We start from the raw sequence: 18,144 nt of genomic DNA, 5'->3' as shown, positions 1-18,144 counted from the left end.
AGGTGAGCCATCCTCCAGTTAGCGTGATCGAGCCATTCATTTGCTTGCGGTAAAGAGTGGTGGTTTCAAAGGATGCTTAGGTGGGCAGAAGCTGCTCGAAGTATCGTTGTAGAAAGCCTGCTTAGTGTGTTCTCTTCCTGATTTCTAGCTATCTCTGCAATATGAAATGGAGGTAGTCGAAAATATTCCATCCGTGAATCGAGGCATGTTGGTGCTCTAATATTACTAGAACTTGTCACTCTGAACTTCGCAGATCCACACCCCTCCCTTTCCAAAACCCATGGCTATGGTATCTCCTGACACTGCTGAATGAGATGGCTGATACTCTGCAGGCAACAACAGTAGATTCTCTGAATTGTATGTTATCCATGCGTTGTCTGCACTCAAGCCCACGCCTCGATACTGAGTGATCTCAAGTTCGGTACCAGTTGACGTTGGAGTCAAAATCGGCAAAGCACTAATGTTCATGACACCAATGTCAGTATATATGTGGCTGTCGCTAGAGTCGAATGAGATGCGATTGAGTGGGTTCTCAACTTTAGTCGTTGACAAACACTCGCCGTTGCTGATGTTCCATAATTTGATTGTTTTGTCGTACGATGCGGATGCTAGCTGGTTCGAGTCATGAGAGAAGGCCATCAAGTAAACGAAGCCACCGTGACCCTTGAGTATCGACACGAGCTCACCGCTGATGGTATCCCACACCTTAACGGTATTTTCCCAGGACGCGGACGCCACCTGCTTCGAGTCGTGCGAGAAGGCGACCGACTCGATGAATTTGCTGGAGTTCTCAGAAAGGCTGTTGTGGCTTTCAACGAAGTTGCTTTGGTTCTTAATTGTCGACAGACACTCGCCGCTATGGGCATCCCACACCTTGATCGTACCGTCGTAGGACGCGGACGCCAGCCGGGCTAAGTCCTGTGAGAAGGCCACCGAGCTGACGCAGGATCTATGGCCCTCAAGTGTTATTAAGCACTCACCGCTGCTAGCGTCCCACATCTTAACTGAGCTATCCCATGACGCAGACGCCAGCCGGGTAGAGTCATAGGAGAAGGCTACTGATTTTATGCCACCGCTGTGGCCCTCAAGTGTTAATAGGCACTCACAGCTGCTGGTGTCCCACACCTTAACCGTACTGTCGTCAGATGCCGAAGCCAGCCGGGTCGAGTCGTGGGAGAAGGTCACTGATGTCACATGGTCGCTGTGTCCCTCGATGAAATCGTTGTAGTCCTCCAGTGTTGAGGAGCGCTCGCCGCTGTTGGTGTCCCACACCTTAACTGTTTTGTCCCATGATGCGGATGCCAGCCGGGTTGAGTCACAGGAGAAGGCTACAGAGCAGACGGCGTCGCTATGGCCCTTGAGCGTTGATAGACATACACCACTGTACGCGTCCCACACCTTGATCGTACGGTCATAGGATGTGGATGCTAGCCAGGTTGAGTTGTGGGAAAAGGCCACCGAATCGACAAAACTGCTATGGCCCTCAAGCGTCAATAGGCACTCACCGCTGTGCATATCCCATACCTGAACTGTTTTGTCCCATGATGCGGACGCCAGCCGGGTTGAGTCATGGGATAAGGCCACCGATGAAACCCAAGAGCAGACGTCACTGTGACTCTTGAGCGTCAACAGGCACTCGCCGCTATGTGCTTCCCACACTTTGACTGTGCAGTCTCTTGAAGCGGATGCTAACCGGTTTGAGTCGTGGGAAAAGGCTACTGAGCAGACGGCGTCGCTATGGCCCTTAAGCGTTGATAGGCATTCACCACTGTAAGTGTTCCACACCTTCATCGTACCGTCTTGTGACGCGGATGCTAGCCGGTTTGAGTGGTGGGAAAAGGCTACCGATAGAACGATGTTGCTATGGCCCTTAAACGTTAATAGGCACTCACCACTGTACGCGTCCCATATTTTGACTGTTTTATCCCATGACCCAGACGCTAGCCGGTTTGAGTCGTGAGAGAAGGCCACCGACGATACAAAATGGCTATGGCCCTTGAGCGTTAATAGGTGCTCGCCGCTGCTAGCATCCCATATTCTAACTGTATGGTCATGAGATCCTGACGCTAGCCGGGTTGAATCGTGGGAAAAGGCCACCGAGTTGACATAAGAGCTGTGGCCCTCGAGCCTCAGCAGGCAGCTACTCCATTCCTTGCCTATAGCCGGCTTGAACACGATTCCGTTTAGCTCTTCATTTTGGAAGATGTTCCGTACAAGGCTGCGAGTTGGGCTGAATAAAAGCGCAGAAGCATAGACCTGTAGAGGACTGCTCTCTATGGCCGATTTGTGATACATAATGAATCGGCGTGCATCTTGAACTATCTCGGTTAAGGACACAGCCGTTACTTCCTAGTTTTTTAGTTAGTACTCGTTATTATCGATGAACTAGCAAGTAATTACATTACTCAAAGCCTCTAGTTTCGCCATCGAGAGTACACCTTTCGATACGCTCTTGCAAAGGCTTAAAGCTTCGAGCCAGTAAAGATACTTTTCTCTGAGAAAGCTGTCGATAGGACCCCCGCTCTGCAAGACATCACTACCATATCGTGAAGAGGTAGAACTCCATTCGTAAAGATGATCGACCCAGTAGACACACAAGTAGCGCAAGGCTACCAATGGATCAGGCTCCGGCGGCTGAACTTGCTCGATAGGATATCCCAACGCCTTTAGTTGGTATATGTCTCGTTGAAGATCTTTAGACATGATCTGCATAGATCTAGAAAGGATGCGCTCGTGGACCTCTCCCGCCCGGGATAGGAACACGCTGGAGCCAGCGCCATCCAACAGGAAATCCCTAGCCGACTGGTGAATGACGTACACATGGTTTCCTCGTATCGTAAGAAACGAACCACACATATTTACCATCGCCGTCGTCGTTTGCTCTACGCTAGACCCTTGATTGGGCAAGTCTGCTAGAACATAAAGCTCCTGCAGATGTAGCGGACGGTATGTCACGACGACGGTAGACAGAATCCGGCGGCACAGTTCTGGATTACGGCGCTTTAACTGCCTGATACGCTCCATCATCCGCCGATATACGTCTGTAAGCTCTGTCGGGACTTCGTCGAGGACCTGTAGGATTTCCCAGACCAATGCATCTTTGAGCTCTTTCATGACTAGAGACACCCAGAGGAAAGTGCCATTCGCCTTCTGTTGCATTTTCTCTTGAACAAATAATTGGAGTGCTCGGTCATGTTGAATTTGTTCCAATTCCATAAGGCGATGGTTGATGTAAGTGCTAACAGCACGGGATACTTGCTCAGTGTTTTCCTTCAGCTCAAGACATAGCCTCGCTCCAAAATTGTCGAGCAGAAGTCGCTGTTCAATACTGGTGTGGTTACGACTCGTTACTATCCACTTGACACGAGGCGATAGAGACGATTTCTGTATGAGAAAGGCTAGCAGCTTCTCTAGATCCTTAACGCATTCGTCAAGCGCATCAATAAGAAAGTACGTGTTATCCAGGCTCGAATCTTGCAGGATATCTGTGAAAATCTCACATAAGACAACCCAAGCATTGGCATCCTCAAAAATTGCTTTGCCTGTCTGGTCGTATTTCTTCCGTAGATGCGAGATAAGCGATGGCTGCTGGCTGACAAGCATGAACAGAAGACCCCGAAGTACAGCCGTTGCGCTGTTGATACGCAAGTCAGTTGCCTGGCAGAAGAAGTAGGAGAGTAAGGATGTCTTAACCGTCGACTTCCTCAGCTCGTTGATGATGCCACAGAGCAGCATAGTTTTGCCTTTTCCAGGGTCACCCTTGATCCACAGCAGCCGGCTTTGCGGGTCATTTCGCCAGTAGAGGAAATCTGGGTTTTGGAAGATCCAATTGTAGGATTCCTCTAGAAGTCCGCCTTTGGTCTCTTCGATACGCGTTTTATCACGCCGTGGATCGGTGACGTATAAGTCTCGTGTACACTCCTCTAGCTTCTTGATCTCGTCTTGGAGACGGCTAAATGCTCTACCTATTCCTTCGCCGTAAATTGGAGGCATGTAGACACCGAAAATACCCAGCAATGAGTACGCTTTATCTTCTTCACGCTTGGTTTCGCGGTGTTCGATCCATGACAAGCGATCATTGACGCTAAATTGCGACAGCAACTCTCCTTCAAGCGCAGCCTCTGGGATAGCAGTAATCTCGTGTATATGTTTCTTTAACGAATACATGTCGCCGAGGCGTTTGCGTTGCCGGGAGAAGAACTCGACAACACGAGGCGCAAGGAGCTCCTGGAGTGTCCAGCCCCGAGTGAACCATCGGCTTCTCCGAAAGGCAGCTTCCCACTCGCAGGCGTCGCCATTCACTTTCCGCTTAGCTGTCGAGACATCTGACAGATAGACGTAGCATCGGTCTGCGTTGCGGTACCAGCGAAACATGGAGTTGATGGCCTTGGACAGCTCAGCCTTGTCTTCTTGGTTAATGCAGCAACTGTCAATCCAGAAGTACTCCAAGCCATCTTGCCGGGCTTGGTCTGCGCAGAACCGAATCTTGTCATAGCCAGGTTTATCCGTGCCAGTGCCATTTATGAGATCATCAAAGGTGACTTCGTCGCCTTCCGCTCCCCAAGTATGTGATAGAATTGCATAGGGAGGTACTGCCTCGTTGCCAGGCAAAGCAATCATTGAATGGTATCCGTCAGAGTCGCTGCATTGTAAAAGACGCATCATTTCGCATCCGGCTAAGCAAAGTAGGATGGGGGAAAAGATCTCGGTCGATTTCGCTGGCGGCAGCCTAGCTAGAAACAGGAACACAGCAACTCAGTTGCCGTACTCGGCTGTCTAGCTTTTGAGTCAGGAAATGCGCAACAGTTGCTTGGAGTGGCTAACACACGAGGCGTTCGTGAAGGAGCGCAATGGTGCAATACTGCTTTTGCGTGTTGGTTTGTATGGCAAAGCTGCATCGGGCTGAGGCTGCGAAGTCGAATGCTTGCACAGCCCCAAGTGTGGCGGAGCGAGGCTAGGGCACTGGTGGAAGTCGAAGATGCGGTCTACATGAACGGCTTGATAGCGCTGGGGGGATGGCCGACCCGCTCATGCCCTGGCCTTGTGAGCTCTTCGGCGATAATCAGAGGAGTACTAACGTCGGTTCACTACGTAAAGCTAGGCGCTCGAGAGTGATCTAAGGCAGAATAGGTATAGCGTCCGCCAAGCGAGGCTAAGGCCCGTGCAGGGAGAAAGGGCGGAAGCTGATTCTGCAAGTGAGTGTATCCAACGTTGCATGCCCGCAATCGAGCAAATTTCATGCGCGAGAGCCTCAGCCCCTGTGGGCAGCGTCCCATCTGGGTTAGCGTAAATGAGTCATCCTCGCTCACGCACAGCCGCTCCATACACCATGTAGGAGTCATCGAGGTTCCCGGAGGCTCGTCACGATGTGGAGCGTGCACACTTTGAACGGATTGCATAAGACATATAAGAATATACGGGATCCTGCCCAACAATTTGATACCTACATCTTGTCTTCTATTCGTGCATTTGTTTTATGATACCCGTGGAAATCCATACCTTTTCATTCATCCATTCACATTCGCATTGACTTCTGTAGCAATGGCAGATTCCGACCAACAACCATACAGGCAAGAATCCATTGCCGCAAATTCCTACGACACCGCACTCTGCATCATCCCGCCTCAGCATTGGTGTGAGGAAATAGACAAGCTCAGGTCCTTGTACGATAGAGCATTCGAAAAGTGGCCTCCACATGTCAACCTCATATATCCTTTTGTTTCACCCGAGCGCCTCCTGGAAGCAAAAGAGAGGATTGAATCGCACCTCCACGGGAATATTGACTGGGCTGGCGCACGCACGGTAGCATTGGGTGGAGCAGGGCTATTCAAGCACCGCAAGGATATCACAGTTTTCCTTGGAACCAAGGACACCAACGAAGAAAGTGTCCTGCGATCGATCCGGTCCGCGGCGCTGCACGCGCTCGGAGCGAAAGTCAGCTCATCTGTCTTTCATCTCACCGTCGGGCAGGCACAGGACAACTCTGTTTCGGCTTGTCAATTTCTTTTGGACAAAGTAAACCGAATGCCAGCTTTTGAATTCGATGTTGGATCTCTAGCAATTCTTGTCCGAGAAAAGGGCACCGGCCGAGGAGCAGATACGGCCAGCCAAATGCGATTATGGGGCACCATTGATCTTCCAGGCTCGACTCAGGCAGCACCGACTCCCATGACAGAATTTTGGCATCCGGAATCCGATTCGACGAACGAAACGTCTTCTGATAAGGACATCGTCGGTGAAATTCCAACCTCCAACGACCGCCGAGTACAACCGGGGACTACATATGTATTCGACCAGAAAGCCCAGACCTGGACACCTTCCACGTCTTCAGCGGAAGTTAAGAAACCAGAGTCGTTGTCTGTGTCCACCTATAACGTTTTAATTGATTCTGAATATCCTCCGGCACGCGACAGAGACCCGCTTTTAGTAGACATCATTCTCGAGGAGTCCGCGCTTGCTGATGTTCTTGTCTTACAAGAGGTTTCTGACGAATTTCTATCACATGTTCTTGGGGTGCAAGAAGTTCGTGAGGCGTTCCCATACACTTCCCATGGACCGCCCACCCAGCCGGACATCGGTCCACTGCCCAGCCTTCGGAACATCGTCATGCTCAGCAAATGGCATTTCAGCTGGGACTTTGTGCCCTTCCAAAGACGCCACAAGGGCGCAATCGTGGCCTGTTTCCCTTCTATACTCACAAACGAGCCTTTGGATGCAACATCGTTAGTGGTTGCCGGGGTGCATTTGACCGCTGGGTTGACGGACGGCTCAGTCGCAGCGAAGAAGGTTCAGCTACAGAACGTGACAAACCATCTGAAACGGAACTACCCTTTCAACCCTTGGATCGTCGCGGGCGATTTCAATGTGCCAACATCTCGTCGCACGATTGACGAAGCTGTGAAGGAGAAGTCAATTTCCTTGGAGACCTCTCGCATTCTGGATTTGACCGAATCGAGCATGAGCGAAATAGGTCTCTTGGATGCATGGACGGTTGCAAGAGTGGAGGGTGTTGATGAGACGGCGGCACTGGATGCAGATGGTCTTTTTGAAGGCGAAGAGGGTGCTACATTCGACCCGCAGGCAAACCCTCTTGCTGCTTACATATCTGGTACTGCGGAAAACCGACCTCAACGTTACGATCGGATTTTCATACGCCCCCAAGACAAATTCATCCTAACGAGATTCAATCAGTTCGGTCGGCCTGCATTCGCCGATGGCACTACATCCATTGCAAGCGACCATTATGGAATTCGTGGCTGCTTCCAAGTTATTGCCGATGCGGTACATCCCAGTCTGGATGATCGAGAACTAATCCAGAAACGTATCGTGTACCACAAACACACGCCTCCCGAACTGTCTAGCACTACTAAATTGACCGGGACTCTCTCCAAACGCGCGATATTTCCCACTCACGAAGACGAAGAGCGCTACAAGCAGGCTTTTGGTCTCATTAAGGAAATACTCCTCGGAAATTCGGATGATTCTTCAAACATGCCCGAAATACCTATGGTAATTGTTCCGGTGGGGTCTTACGCACTCAACGTGTGGACACCGGAGTCCGACATTGACTGTCTCTGCATCGGATCCATCAGCTCGAAGACCTTCTTCCAGTTGGCTCGTCAACGTATACTAAAGGCAGATGGTAAGGGTGTACGTTTGCTACGAAAGGTGGAGGCGAACACTGGCACGATGTTGGAGTTGTTGATCAATGGAGTGAGCATGGATCTGCAGTACTGTCCAGCCGCAAACATCGTCCACAGGTAAGATGGTATCTTCGACGATTACCTCGGACTATTTACTGACAATCCTCGTAGGTGGTCTGATTTTGCCAATCTGTCCGCTACCGACCCGATATTCAATCTTCCCATCCTATCGCTTCGCAAGCTGAAACCCATCCGCGACCTCACTTATATTCAGCGCACCATCCCATCGATGGCCTCGTTCCGACTGGCCTACCATTTCATCAGGCGATGGGCGGTCGAGCGAGGTATCTATTCTGCTAAGTTCGGCTACTTCGGTGGCATCCATCTTATTCTGATGTTATCTTGGGTGTGCAAGCGTCTGGCTCACGACTCCGGATCCGTGAGTGCTGGCGACCTAATCCTCTCGTTCTTCCATCATTACGCAAACTTCGATTGGCAGAATGACATGGTGTATGATGCTTTCTTCCATAAGAGGAAGCCGCGTTATCAGCGCAGCGCACGAGAGGCGATGGTTATTCTGGGTTTCCATGCGCCGAACTCGAATATCGCGCACACGGCTACCGTACCCGGAATGCAGGTGCTGGTTAGTGAACTTCAGCAGGCAGACGATCGCCTGTCAAGGCCTGGTGTGACTTGGGAGACGTTCTTCGAGGTCGATATCATAGGACCGGAGCCTGTCGTAGGAGGCTTCCTCAGTTCTTTTGACAGCTACGTTAAGATTGACATCCAATACTGGGGCCGTGCATTGTCAAGGGGCAAAGGCTTGGTTGGATGGGTCGAGTCGCGGTGCATCAATCTCGTTGTAGACCTCCACAAGGCATTGCCTCAATTATCGTCGCGTATCTGGCCTGCGCGCTTTGCCGGCAAAGAGGCGAATGCCTCGGAGACGTATTACCACGGTTGTTACCTCATTGGCCTATCCCGGAGCAAGGACGACACGCTCAATCGGCAGGAAGAACGCGCTGAAGGGAAGGCCGCTTTGCAAAAGGTCTTCGATCGCTTCCTTACTCTTGTCCGCGCGGATGACAAGTATTACGACGAGAGCTCAGCCTGGATCGGTGTTTCCCTCGCCAAGCCAGCTGAAGTCAAAGATCTCCAACTTGATCGACGAGAGTGGGGTGACTACATGCCCGACATGGAGCCCGACTCGGACGATGAAGAGGAGTTCGACGAAAATGAGGATGACTTCGCACCTCAGACTGCGCGCAAGCTACCATTACGTCCTGCGCCTTCCGCAACCAGTACACCCGTCTCACCAAACAAACTCCGACCCGCCTCCGACATTCTGAACCGTCTTCGCTGGGACTCAAACCTTGATCCTAGCGACTACATTGTAGGCTACGAAGATCGCTTTCTGGGTGCCAAGGAGACAACGCTGGAGAAGTGGAAGACGGAGCAGACGGACGAGGAGTTCATACCTCAACACCGGATCTTGTACTTTAAGAAGAAGAGTGACGATGGTGGTGAGGTCGTATGGGAGCGTGCCACGCGGATCGATAAGATCTTTGGCAGTGGTTTGGGCAGTGGAGAGTGAAGTGCCCCACTGGCTCCAGTAGAATCAATATATCGAGTAATGACCCTGTGGATCTGATTCGAAATAATATGTCGTGCATTTAAACGTCCCTTGGAATCAACGAGCTCACTCCTTGTGCTGTGCGAGTGCCTGGATCACTCCTTCCGGTACCCGCTCGGTCCATGCTCTGCTCCCCATTTCCTAACCTTGGTGTCCATCTCCCACCGAATGAAAACCATCACCATGGCAGTGATCCACCCCAATACCGTGTTCGCCAGACCTTTCCAGAATCCACCTCTGATAGCCCCGCCCAGTACACTCGCCATTACCGCTCTGATGATTAAGCTTGTAGCAACCAATTCCTCTCCAGCCTCTAGCCCCCGAATTGCTCTCCGTGCACACTCCTCCGGCTCCAGGATCTGGTCGCCTTCTTCGAGAGACTTGGTCAGGTCAGATTTCACGGCATCTTCATCTGCGCAAGACTGCGTGTGCATGGTCGCTGGGAAGACTGTATGGATGCGCATCCGCGGCAATTCCGGGCGCGATGTAGCGTAGAGATTCATTTCTTGCGACAGCGAATCGGACAAAGAACGAATAGCCGCCTTGCTTGGCGCATACGGTGTGAAGCCCGCGAAAGAGTAAAATGAGACGAAGGAGCCGGTGAAGATGATGTGGCGTGCTGGCTGTGCTGGGCCCTTCGGTCCGCATTTATCTGTAATCGCGGGCTTGGGGTTATGTCGGAGCCATGCGTTCAGTGTCGCGTGAGCCATGTATACACACGAGAAGTAATTGCTGTCCATCATCGTCTGGAATTGCTCAATTGGGGTATCAGCAAAGAGGGTAGGATGTGCGCTCCCGCTGCAGCACCAGACGATATCCGGAGGATGGCCGTCGTTCCATTCTGTTGCTTCCGAGATGACGCGGGAGCATACTTTCGAGGTCGTTACATCTGCTTGGATAGAATGGAAGCGTTGAGTCTCTGAGTTGCGAGCACTTTGCTTTACAAAGAGTCACTACTGTGTCGAGTGTGTCTGGAAATAGATCTAAAGAGCTTACTGTGACGCTCCTGAGGGCAGTAGACAAGCTTTCTTGGCCACGTGCCACGATAATCAGGTTGGCTCCTTTGGCCGCTAGCTGCTGCGCCGCTGCGAGCCCGAGGCCTTTTGAGCCACCAGTAATGAGTACAGTCTATTGAATATCAACATCTATTGTGCTAGAGCTCTTGGCTGCTTACTCGGCCTTCCACAGGCAGCTCGTTCTTCGTAAGGAGCGCGCCCATTCTTGCGCGGTTGTGCGATGGCGCGAGCAGGCTGTAGGAGCGGTGGATCGCGCAAGTGAGAGGATCGAAGAAGTCTAATTGCCGTGCTTGCAGCGCGCTAAGAATATCTCGAGATGGCTGGTGATGGAAGTGGAGCGTTGTTGTGATGATGGATTTTGCGCTTGCATGGCCCCCACGCCTTATCGCACGAGGGCACAGCCGCCGCCATCCCTGCACCCAAACCATTTTTCCGGAAAAGTCCCACATGGGATCTAAAAATATCATCCTCGCGTCACCGCGACAGCCTTGCGCTCAGCGATCCGCGGATTGAGACATGGAAACAACATTCGCAGGTACTCAGCGCAATGATCTCCGACGCAAATGAATCGAAGTGGGATGAATATTAATGATGGATGGAATGTTGAGGAGGAAATGGAACAGGTGCGCGCTTGAAAAACGGTCCCCCGCTGGCGCGTCCCTCCCGCAAAAACCGGTGACTAGATCAACTTCAGTATAGCCTCGTAGAAGCAACCTGATTCCGCTGATGACCTTTCCCAAATAGTGCATACGGATGTGCTTGTACAATGATGACACTAGCACTCATCAGGCCTTGTACAGATGCCCCGCGATACTTCGCCTCGCGTGCTCATCCTTCTATGCGACCTTTACAACCCCGAAGACCAGTGTGGGCCACGCCTGCATATGTATAACATGTCTGTCCACAATGCAACCCTTGTTGCGACTTATTATCGCGCCGAAGGTCTCAATATCCGATAACCTTTCGAAGAGGAGAGCATCCATTTAGCGATATGCCTCCAGCTTATGCCCATGACCTCTTCCGTCGGGTCGAGCAGCAAAAGACTGCGGAGTCCAATGCTACCCTAGCTGTCAGTGGCCTCATCATCGCCCTCGCTGTCGTCTCTGTTGGTCTACGATTCTACACACGCATCTTCACGAAATCGGGACTGAAAGCGGATGATTGGTCGATTTTCGCCGCTGTGCTGTTCACATTAGCTACTGCTGCTGTGACTCTTGTTGGTACGTTTCTCATCATGTTCATTCATTATCTTCGATGAGCTAACGCCGATAAGCAAACAGTGTCGCACCGAACGGCGTCTGGGTCTCCGAAAACACCGACACCAGCTACGTCTACACCTCCCACGATATCCTCTACCTCAAGCTCGCCTTCGCAACATCGATCCTATACTTTACCATCGCCGGCACAACCAAGCTTGCGATTCTCCTCATGTACAATCGCATTTTTAACGTATCGAATGCTTTCCGCGCACAGCTCTACTTCGCCATCTTCCTCGTCGTTGGATGGTGGCTTGGTTGTACAGTCGCATCGTTCACCAACTGCATCCCTCTGGAGTGGAGCTGGATCAACAGCTTCGCGGACCCGCGATACTGCTTCGACTACAACATGTTTTGGATGGCAAGCGGCGCGTGCGAGATCGTGCTTGACGTTATCATTTTGGCGATGCCGGTGAGCGTCGTTGTGAGGATGAAGATGAGCTGGCAGAGGAAAGGGTTGGTGCTGGGTATTTTTGCTTTGGGTGCTTTGTGAGTATTGCAAAGAGAAAGAGACATGCGTCGACTAACATTTACGCAGCACCATCATCACTGGACTTGTAAGGGTAGTTCTGGGGTTCAAGAAAAACAGTCGCGTCCCGTCATACTCCAACACCGAAGTATGGACTACTGTGCACGCGGGCATGAGCATCGTCTGTGCCTCTTTGCCCATATTCCGTCCGCTTATGCGGCGCATTGCCAAGTCCGCTTTCGTGTCGAGGATATCGAGCGTGCTGTCCATACGGAAGCCGACAAGTACACGGGGAAGCACGACTGAAAAGAAGCATTCCCCAAGCTCGAGTGCGGACACAAGCATCGCGAGTTTCGTGCATAACGAAAGGGTGGCACCTGCGTTTGTCGCGACATCGTTCATCACGCGGCCAGAGCCTGCATTCGTGGAACCGGCATTCTGTCAACTACCGACTATACATGTAGAGGAGCGACATAACTCGCTGACTGCGCAGTGGGCGGGCTTCTTGGAAGAAAGCGCTAGAAAATCCAAAGAAGGAGATTCGATGGCGTGCGAGGAAGTTTAGACTACAATAAAAAAAAAATTCAAGATCCAATCTCTCATCATAGTGTCTCCATCAACCGTTTGCGCTAACCATAAAATGTTCGAAATTAGCACAGTCCGTCCATATCTCGAGATCGGGGGCACTGTAGCCGGACAGTAAGCCGTGAAGCAGTGTATGAAACTCAGATGTGCGCTCATATCGCTTTGTCAGAGTGAGCTTTCAGTCTTCATCGTACCCCGTTCACGTATGCTGTAATCAACGTGAAGATAAGCCGACAACGGGATAATAGAGCTCTGGAAAAATGGATGACAGCCGATAGCTTCCTAGGTACAATGTACTGTCAGTCCACAATCGTGAGGCTCCAAATGGATGGAAGGGTTACCGGTAGTTGATACACGCTACAGCACGTAACGTGTTGATTACTCATCGTCATCCTCGTCGTCGCCGTCATCAGAAAGCTCGTCCTCATCATGTTCTAGATCCATGTCTGCCTCACCATCCCTAAGCCGCTCATCGTTCTCGGCTATAACAATCTCGATAGCGCCTTCTCGAAGAACTTGGACCGAGCAGTGATGAGGTCGTGGAAGACACCTACTGTCCTAGAGGACTCGTCCTTGACTACGATGAACTGGATAGAAGGGTCCGTCATCCAGCTTTCAACCGTCAGCAGCAGGAATGAAGCCAAACAATGTGTCGCATACTTCGGAGACTAGTTGGAGCGGACGAAGACGTTAGGCTTGTTGTGGGAAGGGCTTCTCTGGAGCTATATCAACAGGGATTCAATCGGGCGTCAATAGACGTATTATGTCGGGGGGACTCCTTGCTATGTCACCATTCTATACTGAACCGAAGGAATAACTTGGGAGACAGTTTGCGCAAGGAAAAGCTGTCGGAACATTTGTATACCGAACGGAACAAGTGTCTGCACAGCCCTGTATTGTCGAGATTTACTGCGAGTGGTGTGACAAGCTATCGTGCCAGGTGTTGCGAGTAGGGTCTTTATATACTAAGAGATAGTAACGAACAAGTCGAGTCCCACACGGACCAAGCGTCGAAGTTGGCTTGTGCTCTTGTTTTTCGAACTGTAGAGTGAAAGAACAGGTACAGAGATGCCCAGTTAAAGATGCGTACTGCGCATAAGCCGATCAAGCTCTCCCGATCTCCACTCAGGCTCAGGCCGGTCACAGATCTCTCGAATCCTTCTCTCGTCATTTTCGCTCGCCGAGCCTGGGAGGAACCCCAGGTTGATAGGTCGTTCAGCTTCCGCTGTCTCTGCTGCCTGATTATTCCTGCGTCTCTCGACTCGCCACCTGACCTCATCGTCTTCAATCGAGCGTTTCTTCTGTTTGAGTTGTTCCACAGCCTGTTGCGCAAGGGCATCGTCAGTGTTGTTCAACAGAAACACGATGCATTTCTCAAGGTTTTGCAATAAAGATGAGTGAATCCAGTCGTAGGGTGAATCCTTGGATGGCAGAAGAATGCCTTTTGATAGTTCCTCATCAAGTTTCAAGATTGTAGCCCAAAGTGGCGTCCAGGAATTTTTAGGCCGTAATAAAACCTGGACTGAGTCTCTAACTACTGGCCCCGCAGCAACACTGTCATCAGCTCCGTGTTTCAGCAAGAGATCTACCATGGATTTCTGACCATTCGCTGCTGCATAGCAAAGGGCGGATCCAAGAAGGGGATGCCTGTAGTTGATGAACTCCGGCTCATTGTACGTTTCCAAGCAGAGGCTCAATATCTTGGGCGTGATTTGAGCGATGTGTGTGTAGTTCGGACTACCAGAGAGAAGATGAAGGATGGAGAATTTGTTAGCGGGGTCGATGTGGAATGAGGGCCGTTGTTTTGGACCACCAGTGCTTTTGCCGAACAAAAACTTCAGTGACTTAATGGTACGCATGGTGTGTTGAGACAGTACTTCCACCAGTACGGTGGTATGTTTTGTCTCCAAGCCATGTAATCCGGAAACTTGCAGCGGGTAGAGCGCGTCGACGTTAGCGCCATTCTCGACCAGTGCAGCCGCGACGTCAAAATTCTGGTTCAGTATGGCCATTGCAAGCGGTGACTTACTGCGCGGGTCGACACTTTCAAGAGGTACACCTGCGGATATAAGAGCATCTGCAATATACCTTCCTGGCCGTGATTGACGAGGCCGAGATGCACATATGTGAAGCAGCGATATCCTTCCCGTGGGCGTCATTCGAGTAACAGAAAGGTTGGCGTTGTACCTTTTCAAGAGGTCGAACAGAGCGTCGTGATTCATCCGGATGGCTTCCTCGATTGGTCGATGATGATTTGTGCCGTCAGGATGATATCTCAACTCTAGCAGCGTCTCCACAATGTCAACACTGCCCAGCTTAACCTCTCGACTGAGTACCCGGCTTCTTTCTTTCTGCACATTCTCTGAAGCCATTCCTCCAGTAAATGGCAAAGCTCGAGCATAAAGTACCATCAGAGAAGCTCTCAGGTTCTGTTTGAAGCGACTTCCACAACGAACGAGGCGACTTTGAAGTGATAACGGGTCAGTCTGAGTAATCGCCTTACTTCGAGCGAGATCTAACATGCCCACTTCGTCAAGAAGCCGCAGGCTTGGAGTGGTGGTGCCCCCATCAATATGAGTGATGAAAGCAGCCAGAATCTCTGGATATGTGAGGACAGCAGCGAGCTCGAAAGGTGATGTAACATCCACCATCTTAGACATGTCGTTCGAGCCTTCCCACTCACCCCGATGCTTCTTTGCGCTCTTCGCAAGGGGGTCGGCCCCAAGTTTTAGAAGCACCCTGACGGCGTCCATATTATTCATCAAAACCGCTCTCCCAAGGGGAGTCGTGCGAATTTCGAAAATACGTTCCCAGTCCGCTCGGATACCTCGGACGTCATGGCGCATACCACCTGAACGCAGCTCGACTTCCGCGCCGGCGGCGACAAGCTTGCTAGCGATAGTCTCCATTTCGTTTGGCAAGAAGCTCGAGAGCCAATGCAGTGGCCCTTCTTGTCCAAAGCGGTAACCGTTGGGGTCAGCGCCGTTATCTAGCAAAAACAACGCGCAGTCGAGTTTGCCGCCGGCACAAGCACACAAAAGAGGCGGCTCGTCGACATGCTGGTTTGGCAAATTGATATTGCAGTTGTATGTCATGACGAGGTGCTGCAAAGTTTCCGACAAACCAGCTGCTGCGGCGTAGTGCAACAACCCATGGCCGCGTCTGTTCACGTAGATTTTATCAAATCTCGATTCGGTCGCATCGCTTCCAGCATCACTCAGAGTTTGGAACGAAGATCCTCTCAAGCATGAGTCATAGGCACTACCCAGTATATCCCGGATCGTTCTGTCCAGGCTCGGTAGATTATCGATTTCGATGTTATTCCAGGGCGGGGTGAGGTGGGATGAAAAAAAGTATCCCATGCCAACGGCACCCATCTGCGATAATAAAAATCGACGAGCTTGCTGAAAGGTACTCCACCACTGCTGACGGTCTGTGGCACTTCCAGTGGAAGCAAGCTCCTGGATGTCCTGAAGACAAATTCTATGTCCACGCATGACAGACAGCTTGAGAAGCGTGTCCAGTCTATGCCTTGGCAAGTCCAGACTCACTCCCAGAGCTCGTGAAATGCGCCAAACCCACGCTTGCGAAAGGTAGTCTTCGTCTTCGTGGCTATCGTCATCAGAAGCAGCTTTTAAAAGCCACTCAGAGGCATTCAGATCGTTGAATGGTGTACCGAACTCGAGAAGGTAGCATTGGAAAACGAAGAATGCCGCGACCGTTTTTCTCATATCTAGTAGGCCACTAGTGCTAGCACGAGTACCTGAAGCTGCGGACTTGAGCTCCTCAAGTATTTGCCGCTGCTGGTCCCAAGTTAGGATGTTCTTTAGTTTCTCGGGCTCAAAGGTGAACTCTTCCGCATTAGGCTCGTCGAGCTGAGGTCGAAAACCGGGCCTGTCATACAGTCAGCCTGGAGAATTTTTATACGCATACAAAGATAAGCGTACAGGTTATCTTGCAAATCGACGTCGTCTCCGGATCGACCGAGGTAGAAAGACAACGCATCTCTGGTGATGCCATGCCGCCCCTATCGCAATTAGTGGCACCTTATGAAGGGAACTTTCTCTTACAGGTGCTTCGCGGGCCTCCGTTGCGGTACGCTCGTTGTTCTTCTCTTGCACGAACTCTTGATATTCGGGTATGTGACCAAGCCTAGGAATAAATCAGTATAGCAGGTATCATTCTTCGACTATACTTACTTAACGCCCCTAAGAGCCGCAAGTGCTTTAACTAGATCACGATCCGTTGGTACCAGCCTGACGGTGTGAAGGATTGTGTATGCGAACATGTCATAGAATGCCCGTGAGACTTTATGTGAGGTAGCGTAGTCTTGAATGCTGCATAAGCCACTCTGAGTAAGTCCTTCAGTCGACTTTATGGCGTTAAGATTGCGCTTCTCTTCATCCGGAGCGCTTTGCGCAGCCCCCGGGAACGAAACAAATCCTTCTCCGTCTTCGAAAGCTCGCCAAACAAGAAGACCGAAGGAGTAGACATCCGTAAGCATCATTCCTTCTCTAGTCAATAATCGACCATCAGTAACTTCGGGCGCTTGAAAAGGCCATGTCCACGTCTCTAACTTCCGAGTCTCTCTGAAAGTCATATCCATGACCGTGCCACCAAAATCTGCTAGTTTGGCAGTATACATCATCTCGTACGGCTCTGGCTCCGCGTTGGAGTTCCTGCTGCGCTTGAAAGGAAATATCAAGACATTCTCATGTTTCATATCGCCGTGCACGATTCCAGCAGAGTGTAGAGCTGACAGGCCGCGTCCTACATCATAGCATAGCTTCTGCTTGACTGGAAGAGGCAACGCATTCTGGGAAGACTGCAGAGTCTTGAACGTGCCGAATGAGGCATACTCCATGATTAAGACTGGGAAAGTCGACTCAGAGATCGGCGAAAGGCCCCATTGAACCCCCAAAAGACGAACGATATTTGGGTGATATCGAACGGGTTCGTGAAGCAGAGCTCGGAGCTCAAAAAGGATCTCTTTCCAGTCAACCTGTGGCTTATTGGTCGTCGAGGATGCGGATCTTTCACAGTCAGCTGCAGATTTGTGGCGTGCTCACTTGACTGTACTGTGACGTTTCCTCCTCAGCTTGCACATCAGGAATGATTTCCTTCAATGCAACTTCGAGAGGGGGCTCATTTGGGTCCTTCACCCACAAAGCATGCCTCACCATGAAAGTCTTGCCTTGGCCTAGGATCTTTCCCGTGGCTCGAACGGATGAAGAGTCATCGAGCACGATGGGCGCCAGTGTGCGCAACTTGCTCTCGAGATTGGTAACATGGCAGACGAAGGAAGCGAATGAGCCACGCGATGCCGAACTCGAGGATGCGTGCCGCTCAATCGCAGGAACTTCATGGCTCACAGTTCCGTAGCTGGAGGTCGGAAACGATCTGACCCAATCAAATTCATCCATCAAAGGCACTGGGAGGTGTAGATACAGGTTCTTTTGACTGGGATAGAAAAGTGCGGATGGACAACACGTTACGCTGCGCGAAGTGAGAAGGCTACGTTGTCGGGGCAAAGACATGAGGC

General features: G+C 51.1%; 5 protein-coding genes across 5 annotated transcripts; 2 read left to right on the top strand and 3 right to left on the bottom strand.

The window, feature by feature from the left end:
• Positions 1–115: 115 nt before the first annotated feature.
• CC84DRAFT_1223890 (WD40 repeat-like protein) lies at positions 116–4,662 on the bottom strand (the record flags this gene model as incomplete). The annotated part of the gene is made up of 2 exons (XM_018183530.1): positions 116–2,349; positions 2,401–4,662. 2 exons carry the CDS (start codon positions 4,660–4,662, stop codon positions 226–228), a joined length of 4,386 nt encoding a protein of 1,461 aa, XP_018041533.1. The 3' UTR covers positions 116–225.
• A 785-nt stretch (positions 4,663–5,447) lies between these two features.
• Positions 5,448–9,288, top strand: CC84DRAFT_1106435 (uncharacterized protein). The gene is made up of 2 exons (XM_018175143.1): positions 5,448–7,760; positions 7,815–9,288. Exons 1-2 carry the CDS (start codon positions 5,542–5,544, stop codon positions 9,235–9,237), a joined length of 3,642 nt encoding a protein of 1,213 aa, XP_018041532.1. The 5' UTR covers positions 5,448–5,541; the 3' UTR covers positions 9,238–9,288.
• Positions 9,289–9,371: 83 nt separating this feature from the next.
• Positions 9,372–10,495, bottom strand: CC84DRAFT_1210840 (NAD(P)-binding protein; the record flags this gene model as incomplete). Its single annotated transcript, XM_018182325.1, has 3 exons — positions 9,372–10,214; positions 10,273–10,404; positions 10,451–10,495. The coding sequence occupies 3 exons, from the start codon at positions 10,493–10,495 to the stop codon at positions 9,372–9,374; spliced, it is 1,020 nt and encodes a 339-aa protein (XP_018041531.1).
• A 659-nt stretch (positions 10,496–11,154) lies between these two features.
• Positions 11,155–12,582, top strand: CC84DRAFT_1253691 (uncharacterized protein; the record flags this gene model as incomplete). Its single annotated transcript, XM_018184389.1, has 3 exons — positions 11,155–11,512; positions 11,566–12,037; positions 12,087–12,582. The coding sequence occupies exons 1-3, from the start codon at positions 11,284–11,286 to the stop codon at positions 12,580–12,582; spliced, it is 1,197 nt and encodes a 398-aa protein (XP_018041530.1). The 5' UTR covers positions 11,155–11,283.
• A 1,096-nt stretch (positions 12,583–13,678) lies between these two features.
• On the bottom strand, positions 13,679–18,025 carry CC84DRAFT_1210838 (ankyrin; the record flags this gene model as incomplete). The annotated part of the gene is made up of 5 exons (XM_018182324.1): positions 13,679–16,496; positions 16,550–16,629; positions 16,673–16,754; positions 16,802–17,635; positions 17,682–18,025. The coding sequence occupies 5 exons, from the start codon at positions 18,023–18,025 to the stop codon at positions 13,679–13,681; spliced, it is 4,158 nt and encodes a 1,385-aa protein (XP_018041529.1).
• Positions 18,026–18,144: the final 119 nt, after the last annotated feature.

This window comes from Paraphaeosphaeria sporulosa (assembly GCF_001642045.1).
Source record: "Paraphaeosphaeria sporulosa strain AP3s5-JAC2a unplaced genomic scaffold CC84scaffold_1, whole genome shotgun sequence".
Lineage (NCBI taxonomy): Eukaryota > Fungi > Ascomycota > Dothideomycetes > Pleosporales > Didymosphaeriaceae > Paraphaeosphaeria > Paraphaeosphaeria sporulosa.
Note: the sequence above shows the minus strand (reverse complement) of the source record. Positions and strands in the feature narration are given on the sequence as shown.